The sequence below is a fragment of the Argiope bruennichi genome, chromosome 1 (genome assembly GCF_947563725.1).
Source record: "Argiope bruennichi chromosome 1, qqArgBrue1.1, whole genome shotgun sequence".
NCBI lineage: Eukaryota > Metazoa > Arthropoda > Arachnida > Araneae > Araneidae > Argiope > Argiope bruennichi.
This window is the reverse complement of record NC_079151.1, coordinates 45,337,452-45,351,349: the sequence shown is the minus strand read 5'-3', so window position 1 is coordinate 45,351,349 and position 13,898 is coordinate 45,337,452. Positions and strand designations below refer to the sequence as shown.

The 13,898-nt window shown below is 26.6% G+C and overlaps 1 protein-coding gene across 3 annotated transcripts in view; it reads left to right on the top strand.

The window, feature by feature from the left end:
* The window catches only part of LOC129969680 (lachesin-like), a 276,467-nt gene that overhangs the window by 230,200 nt on the left and 32,369 nt on the right, over positions 1 to 13,898 (top strand). For all 3 annotated transcript variants that reach the window (XM_056084361.1, XM_056084353.1, XM_056084346.1), the window contains exon 3: positions 12,623 to 12,833. In XM_056084361.1, the coding sequence (XP_055940336.1) occupies positions 12,623 to 12,833 (211 nt within the window). The remainder of the gene's footprint in view (positions 1 to 12,622; positions 12,834 to 13,898) is intronic.

Below are 13,898 nucleotides of genomic sequence, written 5' to 3'. Positions count from 1 at the left end.
TACACTCTCAAAGGAGAATTATAATTTTTATGCAGTCATAACATAAAGAAGATCCTTTACATCGTAAGGGTGATATAAAATTGTTGAGAGACTATTTTTTCAGTTTCAAAGATTATTTTTCTTCATATTTTCAGAACCATCTTTTTTAAACTACATTTCTGAGATTTATTCCCTATTGCACTTCTTGTAGTTCATACTTGCTTTTCTTAAAACATGCGAAGTGTTTATTTTAACAAAAATTATCATTGCAAAAAAAAAAAGACACATGGAAGTGTAATATTTTAGTTTATTAGGTTTTCTATTCATTTCTTTTTAATTTTTCGATTCATAGTTTTTAATTTTTTTAAACCCAATTTTTTTTGTCTTTTGATGCTTTTTTACAACTTGCATCTTTAGCCATGTTTTGATAGTTGTAAATATTGTTTATGCTTTCTATCAAATCAAACTGTGGAAACTCGCACAATGACATCTGACATTACTTTATCTCCTGGCATTATTTCTTCAGCTTTCATATTTCGGGAAAGCAAAATCTTGAATTTTACGCCCACAAGAAGAATCAAGAGAGATTTGTCAAAGGGATTTGTATCTTTTGATAAATCTTCACCTGCAAAAAGAATGCAAACCAAAACATCCAAAAGGAAACAACAAATCAGACATATGCTGAAAGAAAGGAAGATCAAAGGTAGTAAAAAACTGCCCAAATGGGGATAAATCTTACTACAAGTAAATACTAAAAAGGAAAGTGATAAAAACCATCATGAACTGCAAAAGAGCAAAGATTTGACACAAAGCTGAGTAAAGACTGTCATAATGGCAATATGAAAATGTCATAATGTCATAATGACTGAGTAAACCTGAAAATCATAATATAAGAGTTTATTTGAAAGAAAATGGCTAAATGAACGAAAATATGATTGAATGTTAAGTAATAGAATACATATATTTATAGTAATTATTTAGATTTTATTTATGATTTTGAAAACGCAGTGAACAGTGTTGATAATTTATATAATATGTGACATGAAAGAGAAATATGAAGTCTCATCTGACATGTGTGCAACAACAGAAAAGTACGACTGCTCCTGTTTCCAGAAGAACTGAATATTGGAAAAATCTATTTAAAATCAACCTTTTAGAGGGTTTCATACAATGGAAAAGGTATTCAATGGAGATTTATGCTTATTAGGAAAACTTGTGACAGTACTTGTAGAAAAATAAACAGAAGACCATATGACGGTCAACCGAAGACCACGTCGGGTTGTCAGCGAGTCTTGTCTGATTATATATATATATATATATATATATATATATATATATATAAAGTGGAAATCTTTATTTCTACCATAAGGCAAATGGAACACGTAAATTTATAATTTCCATTTTATATATGTTTCTGAAAACATTGTGACCACTGCTGATTGTGTATATAATTTATGGTGTGAAAAAACAGTTCGGAGTGTCATATGACATGTTTTGCAATAATAGAAAAGTAGGTTGCCCCTGTTTCCATTGGTACTGAATATTTGAAAAAAAATTATATTTATAAACTTCTCTCAAAAGTTTTAATTCAATAAAAAGAGGTATTAAATGGAAATTTATGTTGTAGGAGAAGTTTGTCACAGTACCGACCATACTTAGAAACAGACCATACTATAAAAATTATATCCTTATTAACGTTAGAATGACAGATCGCAAACAAGTCTTGTCTGACTGTCTATATAAAAAGTGGAAATATTTAATGATGCCATAATGCAAAATTGGCGCACTAATTTTTTTAAACATTAGTCTATGGTGATTGAACAGATGAATGTGGTATATCTATTTATTTTGTCTACAGCAATTTCAATTTATGAAGCCGCATTCCATTTTTTGAGTGTATTCTTTAAATGAAATATCCGTTATGTTTTATTTAATAGAAAAAAATAGTTAACTAAATTTATAACTATGATGTAGTTAACAGATTGTACTAATCGGATTAGGATTATTTGTCTTAACACAATTAGTTAATATATTTTAAGGAATATGATGCAGTTAATAGATTGTACTGTTTAGCTTAGATTTATTCTTTCCTATACAACTTAAATTATTTGAAACTGATCTTATTATATCTCAAAAAAATCGCAAAAAATCACAACATTTTAGAAATGAAAAGTCAGCTTAAAATTCAAAACTAAAACTTTCTTCAACTTCTTAATGGGTATTAGTGAATGGTAAAGAACTTCAACTCTTCGTAAAACTGTTCAGAGAGTTTAAAGCATTTAGTTCTTTTTATAAATCCGGTTTCCACTGCAATACAAATCCTCCGTTCCATGTCTTTAACCGAAGAGATTTCAACGAGTAGCCTGCTGAAGAATTGGTTTTCCAGCTATTATTATTGGGAATTTATTGTTATCTGTTTCATTTCTAATCCGCCATTATCCGAGCGAGCTTCTTTTCCAGAACTCGATAAATTACGTCTGGAACAGTTCCGCGGAGTACTCCTTTGCCCATCATTTTAACTGTCAGTCCGTTCATTCCATGGAGTGCTTTTCAACCGTCTTGCTTTTTATTACAACTATTATTATTTTATTTTAAAGGTAGCACTAAAAGATCGGAAAGAACTCGAGCCGTTGTCTCTTATTTACGGCTTACTCCATCACTGCGGAGACGCTCAGCTTTTTAAGAGATCGGGAAAGTTCGGTTGTGAATTAACATTCGATTTTATGTCCAACCAAACAGAAGAAGAAAAAGTTCCGAGGAAAGAAGACTGGATTTTTGTCATGTACTCTGGAGAAAGCTAATGGAGTTAAAGACGTATCGATCTCGAAACTGTTCGAGACTTTTGAGTTTGCTGTATAATTCTATAAAATTTAAAATGTAAACATATCATTCCGCTTAAAAATTCTTTGGATATTGTCATATACGAAATTGAAAGTATTAAAATCCCTTTTAATGAAATTTAAATTATATCATTAAATGTAATCAAAATAAAATTGAAATAAAAATGCATAGAATGGTTTAAAAAAACATCGCCGTTTTTGTTTACATTTTAAAGAAGAACTTTCATTTTCTTGCTAATTCAATTATTTTTTTTATGTATTTATTCAGAAAACAGAAACAAATATTTCCTTATTGAATCAAAATGTTTCATAAAAAAAAGTAATTTTTGTAGTTTGCCAGGCTTTACTTCATTTCTTATAATTCAACTATTGCCTTAGAAGGATATTCATTCCGCGAAGAGAAAGTACGTAAATTCCTTATTGACTCATATTTTTAATATTTCATAATTTGTGTTTTCGCAAAGATTTAAATTGTAAAAATAATTTTCCCCTGCTAAATATGATGATATCATGAAACATAATGCATCACAAAATTAGCCCCTGTTACTTTCTCTTCAGTAGAAATAAATTTAATTTTAACAGTTGAATTTCCTTATTCGAATCCTGAAGTATACCATCTTTAAAGAAACTATAATTTTTTTTAAAGAATTGATGTAATTTTCAATAATAAAAAAAATGTATTTAACGATTTAATTCCACTATGTAATATGAAATAAAACATAATGGAATAACAAAAATGACGAATGCTAAAAGACTTGATAAGAATTTGCAGATAGTGGATTGAGGTGTATGCGTGTTGAGTGTTTGTTTGTTTTCTTTCAAAAATATGTATTTTCAAATAAATGTGGCTTCGGGATGTCCTTTTTTTATTTTTGAGGAATGTGCATAATAAAGATTCTTTTCTGCACTAGCATAAATCCTTGCACCATTGTCTTCCATTTTTTTATTATTTATTTAGATAATTAAGCTAATTTGGGTTTGCTGAAATTTCAATATTCATGCAAAAGGATATTACTAAAAATCGTCAATCAAATAAATTTACTCAATAATACCCCCATATAACATCCAGATTTATTTAACTGGGTAAAGAATGCTTAAGTAAAATCCCGATTGGCATAAATATGCGTTTAAATTCGTTTTAGCACTCTGTTTGAATAAATTTCTTGTATTTTTTTTTGCAAAAATAATTCCGTATTTTTAATGATTACATCTGAATATGACTTGATATCGAATCAAAAATGTTACAACCATTGGATCCTTTTCTATTATTTTTAATGAATTTACAGCACTTCCATATTTTAAATTTTATTCCCGTAGATTTGATGACAATTCATTTAGGTAGGTCACTTATCGTTATAAAACATTTTTTTTTCATCTGAAACAGTATCGAATGTACCAATTAATGAAAATGTTTAAAAAAAATTGAATGCGGGAGTAATTATAGTTTTTAATTATATATTTTAAATATTTTGAATGTTTGAAGAAATGATTCATTTTCATAATTATGTTCCGATTATTAATTATAATATTTACGTCAGTTATCAAATTTAATGTATTTATTCTAATATACAGATTAATATGTGATATTAATTATATAACAAAATATATTTTCATTCATATTTTTATCAATATAAAATTTATTCAATATTAGGGTATAAAGTCAATAATTTCATACATTGAAATATTGATGATAACAAGCTATACAATAGTAATCTATAATTTTTCTGAATTAAAAAAAATTATAAAGAACTAATTTTCTTCAGGCATTTCTTGTTCTAGCATCGTTTTTTTTTTCCATTCTGCGTGGTTACACCAATTTCATTTACAAGCTTTCTACAGAATAATTTTATGCCAATGTCATTTAAAATATAATTTCTTAGCAGTTGTGTATATAATTTATCCAAAAAATATTTGTTTTAATTTATTATATTATTTATAATTATCATATTATTTAATTTAAATATATTTGCTTAAGACTGCTGTCAATTTTTCTTTAATTTTAACTATGTTTTTTTAATTAATTCATATTAATTAACTATCTAATGTAATGGCTTAGATATTTTTCAGCTGCTGCAAACTATCACATTATACTTAATTTTAAATATAAATAATCAGTTTTTAATAATCTTTTTTCGCATATTATTTTGCTTATAAATTAAAATTTCTTTAAAACCTAACTGTAATTAAAATATAATCATTTATTTCCAAAATGTTCATTTATTTCTAAAAATTAGAAGAAAAAAGTTGCAATATTCAAAATAAGCTAATAAGCAAAAATAATTAGTAAGGAAAAGGGGAAAAAATGCACGTTAGATGCATTCATCTAAAATAAAACGAAGAAAACGTCTCAGATTCAACAGAAAAAGTAAATACAAGTGTAAAAAGTAAACAAAATTCATAAAGTTCCAAAGCCTATTTGCTGCCCTGGTAATCATTAGGAAGACATTGAATAACATTATTGAAGGGATATAACACCCTCTTTTCTTTAAAAGAACTGAAGTGTCTAAAAATTCAAACCATTCAATGGGAAATAGGATTTTTTCCGCTTTTCCTTCAGTTTAGTTTGTAAGCGGATAAAGTGTTTTTATATTTGACTTTCTTTGGAACAGATTTTTCTCATGCTATTGAACAAGCGTTAAGCTAACGAGAAAGGGTCCTGCAAAAATTATTGGAAAACTCACGGATGATTAACTTGAAAAAGAGAGGATCATTTTGAACGAAAAAAAATGAGAGAAGGGAGAAAGATACTCAGAGGAAAAGATTATTTGAAATATTCTGTAATGCCTCTTAGAGAGTTTATAAGAAAATGTTTATAAAAAATGTGTTTATTTTATGTATTCAAAGCATGAACATATCTGTTTTCTAAGAATGAATGTTTCTAAAGCTCTGATTTTATCAATGGAAATTTTTATAATAATAAGTTATCTCAATGAAAAAGTCAGATCTTTTAGAAGAATAAAAGGATTTCTTCCAGGGGAGTAAACATTTCTTTGAGTGGAATAAATTCAATGTGTTGAACATTTATTAACGTAAGAAGCACTTGATATTTTTGTATGTAGATAGATATAAAGCGTTAAATTTGATTCAGAAAGAAAATGATTCTTAAAATTATTTAAGATAAATATGAATTTTTATGTAATTTATTATATTTCACTAATGTCTGATGTGATGATTTAATTTCTTCAGCTGTAAAAAAATTCTAATCCTTTTAATATTATAAATATTTTAAGCATCCTTTCATTTTCATTTCAACTGAATTATGTACCTAAATAGTACCATTTAGGATTGCTTTATCTATGTTTATGAATGAAATAAAAACAATAATTTTTCTCGCAAATGTAAAGCATTTTTTATTAAATATAAATTTTGCTACTATGATTCAAAACATTTTATATACATCAGAATATGGACAAATAATAAAACGATCCATATCTATGGAATAATTTGTAACCATCTCTTTCTAAATATTAGAAGGGGTATATATTGTTCTTAGGAAATGAAATAAATAACTTTTAAACGTCAATTAGTTTAATCGAATGAAAACTATCGAGCTTTAAATCAAAAGTCATTCCATTCTGAAATCTGAGGATTTCTTTCTGGAAACGTTATATACATTTTTTAAGCGGAAATCTAATCGATCGAGAAGAATTACAAATACCAAGCAAAATAATTGGTTAAAATTTCCAGCGATACTTTTTTAAAAACTCTTTATACAATACTTCTTTTAAAAGAAAAATCATTTTATTTTTAAGGACTTTTTTACGGTATTTTACTAAAGTTTGCAAACAATGTTAAAATGACTTATTTATTTGTATAAAGATAAAGGGGGTTGACTCCCAATTCCTTTTCTCTCGCCATCCCCAAAGTTGTCCTCGAATATTTTAAGTTTCCTTTGGGATTGACCCCCCCCCACATCAGACAACAAAGATCAATGAAAGTTTTTTTTTTTTACATGCTACGAGAAAAAAAACTTTAGTTCAGAATTTTTAAAAAAAAGAAAGAAATATTTCAGCATTATTTAAAATTCAGACGAAATCTCATCAATTTTTTTCTTTTTTTGGAAGGAAATAAATTAAAAAATGACATGAAAACATTTTTTTAAAATTAAATAAATGCTTTTATAAAACCATCATGATATACTTATTAATATAGTAATTCATGCAGCTTAATATTTACTAGGAGTATCTTTAAAAACAATGTTTATAATGCGGCCTACTTCCAATTTTATTTTAATCCCAGCTCTAGATTTCGCTTTGGACAATGACATATAAAATTTGATCATGTGAAAATAGTGTACTTTTATCATTAATTATAAGACCAACTATGTTAAAACTTTGACCTTGTGATTTATTGATGGTCATGGCAGAAACTCGTCTGACTGGAAATTGCAGCCTTTTCAATATGAATGGCACATGGGCATCATTGTTTGAATCAGAAGTAATACGTGTTATATGAACAATCGTGCCTTTGTTGTGACCTATCAAATCTGAAAATGTGACACTCAATCTTTCTGACCAAAAAGCGGGAACTATTACAAATCCTATCGCTATTGCACAAATTTCTTAACAACGCCACAATACAATCTAGCTTTAAGCACAGCTTTGCAGGTGGAAAGCCAGAAAAATTTGAAGGAAATGACGGGAGCATACATTTCTGATAGACGTATTTGTGCTCTAAAATTAAAAGTTCTATAATGAGGACATTCCTTCTGATATCTCAGTATCTAAATATTGATTCAATTTTTCTTGTTTTGCCGCCAGCATAACAGATTCACTATCAGCTTTTCTATTAATCTTGTCAAATTCTCGCTTGTTCTTTCCTCGTAATTTTCCTTCATCTGATATCTCAGGACGCCCTATTAAGAAACAATGCAAGGTTAACACGTGCATTACTTAAGCATTCAGAAGTTTGCTTACCAAGTCACGGAAAAACTAAGTTACTCGAAAATAGTAAACAAACAGGAAAGCTATTCAGTAGTGTTGCCACAAACGGTGTTTCTAAAAGCAGAATTAACAAATAATATTGTTTTAAACTTTTTTGATGTCAATTACCGCTTTACAATAATTTCACTGGCAACTTAATGTAAATACTAATGCGTAATAATAATTTTCATTCAATTTTTCAAACAATACTGGGAAAATAAACTTCGAATGCCATGAGTCAGGTGATTAGTTATGTACCAAACACAAACCGAATAAAACGCAAGGATAAAATAATTTTTGATATAATAGAAAGAAACATTTTATACCTCTCTTTTTCCTTGAGAGCTAATTTCAAAGTAGATATAGAATTTTCCTACCTGAAAGCTAAATAAATAAATAAAATATCGATTTTTAATAAAAAGTTGCAACTTTCCAAAACATTTATTTTGATAATAACTTTGGAATTCTCTTGTATGATAAAAATCAATTCCCAGTCCCTCAAAAAAGATTTAATACCAGAAAGAACTTTAGTAAACAGCTTCCTATATTCAATATAATATCTTTTAGTATATTACTTTCAACTTAAATTGTAATATATTTCTTTTCAGCGAAGCTATGTCAATCAATTTCTATTGTCTGTAAAGCGCAGATTTATTGAGAAATTTCAGAAACCAAACTTAGGTAAAAAAGGAACATTCTTTTACATGTAGATTATAATGTTTTTCGAAGAAACTTTGAGGCTTTGTTTATGTTTGAACTTATTGTTATTAAGTTGCTCCAGAAAGCGTTAGTCACGTAAGTTTGAAAAGTATAAACTGCTTTGAAAAATAACCAGCAGTAAATGGCTTCACTATTACATTTCGGATAATCAATTCAATTGTGTACCAGTTCCAAAATCCCTATAGGAAAAAAAAACTCAAAATTTATTTCAAAGTTTTAAGATTTATAATTTTAACTTATCATAAAATATATATTATAATAACTAAAATATGAACATTTTATTTGCCTTTGTATTTTGCATAAACAATGAAGAACTTTAATCGAGGAAGAACATTTAATAATATTGAAGTGAAAAATATTACAAGAAGTAACATGGCATATAACACTTTTGAGATCTTAAAATCTTCTCTTGCATTAATAACTCACAAATAAATCCTATAAAACATGCTACATTACAATAGACTGAAAGCAAAAAATTAGCTAGATACAAATGATTGCGGAGTTTTTTTTTCTTTTAATTTTGTTAAAAATTATTTTGATCTATGTAGATTCAAAATTCCAGTGACTTCATGTTTAATAATAATATAATTCACATATCCTTCGATAAAGAATTGCAATCACAGGCCATAATCTTAGTCATATATCTATTTGATATAATTGAACTTATAAGTGATATCTATTTGAACTTATAAGTGATTTATAAGTTCAAAATAATGCTTTTAAAAACTCAAGGACTTTCTTGATATTTTGAATATTAAAAATTCTGGCACCTCACTCTCAAAACATTCACTCATTTTTAGTAAGAATAACTTTATTTTTTATTTCAAGATCGTTTTTATTTTCTAGTAGGTCAACTTTTATTTCTGCCAACTCAAATCAAAAAGTAATAAGTCTTGAACCTGAAAACTTTCCTCAGATTCAAAAACTCTACCAGAAGGTCATCACGCCCGCTCAATTCTATGTACTCAAATTTCTTTAAGACAGTAAACTACAAATAGAAGATGCATAAAAGTTTTAAAATTAAGTAATCCTTTATTTTCTGAAAGCGGGAATCTAAATATAGAAAATACTTTTATTTCTATGCTTTCAAATCCAAATGTCATATGTCTTGAACCTGACAACTTTTCGGGTTCAGAAACTATACTGGAAGGTCATCATGCCCTTCCAATTCTATGTACTCAAGCTTCTATAAGACAGTAAAATAAAAATAGAAATTAAATAAATAAAAGTTAAGCCATCCTTTATTTTCTGATATCAGGAATTCAAATATAAAGAATTATAAATATAATAAATATAAATAATCAAGAATTTAAATATTCTTTGCGCTGAATTTCAAAATTAATAGGTCTTGAACCTGAGAACTTTCTTCAAATTCTGAAGGTCATCACGCTCTTCCAATTCTATGCACTCACGTTTCTTTAATACAGTAAACTAAAAATTTAAGAATTAAAAAAAAAATAAAAAAATAAATAAAGTAATATTTTATTTTCTAATAACAGGAATCTAAATATGGAAATATATTATGAAACAAAATAGTTTTGTTACACAGAAATAGAAATTTGATATACGCTAAAGCAGAGAAAGAGTTTAATGAACTGTGAAAATGAAGAATGAGAAATAAAGATAAAAGAATCTGTAAATAGAAATTTACGATATAAATGAATAGAAGAAATAGTAATAAAATACGTCTAAGAAAAACTTGCTCATATAAAACTATAAAAGATTAAAAACTTCTTTGATTGGGTTACGAATTTTGAAACAAAGTTAATCGAATGTTTGCTCATCTGATTTATTTATTGCTGTAAAAAAAGGTAAGTGGATTGGGAATTATCTTTAAAGCTGAACAGTTTTCATTATCTGATGGAATGAGATACTAGGGATATAAAAACAGTTCTTTATTATTTTTGTCTTTTATTTGCTCTTTATATCTTAATGGTTGGGAACAAAAGAAGCAGGGATTTTTGTAATTTCTTTTATATAAAAAAGTGCATAATTTTACACTTCTCCATGCGTAAAATGATTATTCAATAATATTTTGTTTCTTTCTTCTGTTTATTTATTTATTTTCAAAAACTGTATAACAAATGATTTCGTAGTGTGTCATTTTATGTTCAGACAAAAAATCATATTAAAATTTCTTTAGTAACGCGTTCAAGAGTTCAAGAAAGCTTATTAATTCAATTTTTAATAACATTTTTGATTTCTTTAATATGAAAATTCATCAGAGTGGATTTCGAATTTCTTCGCTATTTTTAGGAAACTAATATTGTTTGATTTCTGTCATTTGAAATTTCCTTATCATTACCAAAATATGTCGTAATTCCTTTTTATAATTGGCAAAGAAATTTATATTTGCGATAGCGTAGTGAAATGGATTTAAATTTTAAATATTTTTACCCTTTTGCATAGAATAATGAAGATAGTTTGGATACTAAATAAAATAGTTTTTCTGAGAGTGCTAATATATCATAAAAGTACAGAACTTAAGAAGTAAGATAGTATTCTGAAACTAACTGATAATTTAAGGTTATTTCAAATAAAAATTATAATACATTCATAACTCAAACCCTTTTACTTGTTTTTTGAACATCAACATTCGTATAGCTGAAAAATTAGTAAAAAAATTGGAAATTGCAATGAATCGAAATTAATTTAGATATATAGCATTGACATATAAGAAACATTATATGCATATATATTTTCATTTGAATGTCTCGAGACAAAATTTTTTTCTTTCTATTTTCAATTTTCAATATTTACAAAATGGAAAAACGAAATTTAGAAATGTTAAAATTTTATCAAAGAATGTATTTTAGTAACTTGTTAAATATATTGAAATATATCTTTATGATAAAGAAAATTAATTGCTTTGAGATGTTTTATTCTTATGCAAAATGCACTTTAAATCCAAATATTTGATTGGCTTTTCGAATAATATTCATTTTTCTTTTCTCCATAAATGCGTATATGGAATGTCCATTCTAACAGCAGCCCTGTAAAGAATTTTTAACTTCTAAAGTTTAGCATATATAAATTTTAGCATTAGTTTGAAAAATATTTTAAGGGAAATATATAATTATTCTTTATTTTATTTGAAGCAGTAAATATACTTTCAAGAAAATTACAAAATATAAATTTTATTCATTGCTCTGATTTTATTAATTAGTTTCAATAAAATAGATCTGTAATACTTGCATTTTCAATATTATAAACTTAATTCATATGCTTTGTATCAAGATAGAATTTTATGTCTTCATTACAGACTTTCATTATTTTTTTATATAAGTTAAAGGATGCCTCTAAGAAATACCATTTATATGTTCTGAGATTTTCAATGAAGCTATTGCTCAAAATGTTGAAAGTATTTTTAAATAATGATTATCAATAATTTATAAATCATCAATTTTAGTCTTAGAAGATTGGGTTCTTTTCCTTTTTTTCGGAGCAAATATATACCGAACAACATATTAATACAGATTTTTTATCTGTATATTATTCCTTAAGTGCTTGTTTGAGAGAAACTAAAATGCAATATGTATAATTTTGAAGGAAAAAAAAAAACAAAATATCAAGCAAAATGAAATTTATAAACATATTGCAACTTTCCATATTTAATTTACCTTGGTTTTCTAATTTGCACCTTTTATTCCATCTCCCTACATTGGTCTGCGAAAAGTATTTCAGGTAAACAAATATATTTTTACATATTCTGTTCGATATTCTTGCATAAAATGCTGCAATTTTATTTACGGTCTCTATAATTTCATTCCCTAATGAGAAATTAATGCATCTATCTCTTTGCTTTACATCATGTTTTACATTTATTTTATTTCCACCTTTACAATTGATTTATGATTTATTTGCAGTGTTCCTTGAATCGTAGATTTGAACACATTCGTTATTGCATTTTGTCATCACAAACATTTTATTCGTGAGCTTTACATTGGTGTCACAAACTTTTTTAAAACTTTACTATTTTTTTCATTTGTTTTAGACTTTTCTCTTTGCACATACAACTTGTATTGTTTTTTATTTTTATAATTTTGTTTGTATATATATATACAATCCAGTAACACTGTTCAATTCATATTCGTAATTACTTGCATTAGTATATTAATATATAATTCAAGTGATTTATTTATGCCATCCGCCCTTTTCTAGGTCGCTTGGATCAAAGTGGACACAGAGACATTGTTGAGCTATCATACTCATGTTATTCCCCGAGACAACCGATTGAAAGTAACGAACAGCAACAGTGACCGACAATGGTTCCTTCATATCAAGAATCTGGACGTATCGGATAGGGGATTTTACATGTGTCAGATTAACACAGAGCCTATGATTAGTGAAAAGGGGTACCTAGATGTGACTGGTTTGTATACCCTTGTAAAATTTAATTATTGAAATTATTTCATTTGAATGAATTTTTACTCAAGTGTTAACTAAAAGAAACTATTTCGAAATTTGAAATGTCTTTATCAAAAGTAAAATAAGAAATGTAAAAGCTGTAAGAATTCGAAAAACATGTACTTCTGCTCTTAAGTTGTCAATATGAAAAGATATTAAACTCACTATTTTAAGTGACTGAGATGTCAAATATGTTTATTTATTCAAGTATGGAGTAAGCTTTAAAGAATAAGTTCAAGTGATATCACAGTCATATATGAAATATGAAATGCCATGAGGAATATTAAAAGGCTGATTTCCACGTGTCCTTCTCTGTAGTCTAAAGTCTAGGCTTTTCCCCTTATATAAGATCTGCAGTGAATTTTAAATTTGATTTTACCCAGTGCATTTATTTTCAATGGCATCAATATGATTTAAAGAAATTATAAATGACCGTTACAATCATCAGAAAATCAATATTGTTTCCTATCTAATATTTCTGAAAAATGAACTTGAAAATTTTTTATAATTAGGAAATCGTCTCTTTAGTCATGAAAATTTTAAGACTAACTATATGCTGAAGAATACAAAAAAGGAGGCTTTAAATTAGATACTATTGAGAAAATATTTCCTCTTTCATGGAGATATATTTACTGTATACAAATGATATTTTCTTTCTTATAGAGATATACTCTATCTATAAAAATATGAATAAAATGAATAATATCCGTATGAGAATACGAATAAAATGAATAAGAATCTATGAGGATATGAATAAAATTATATCTATGAGAATATGAATAAAATGAATAATATCCGTATGAGAATACGAATAAAATGAATAAGAATCTATGAGAATATGAATAAAATGAATAATATCCGTATGAGAATACGAATAAAATGAATAAGAATCTATGAGGATATGAATAAAATTATATCTATGAGAATATGAATAAAATGAATAAGAATCTATGAGAATATGAATAAAATGAATAAGAATCTATGAGAATATGAATAAGAATCTATGAGAATATGAATACTATCTATGATA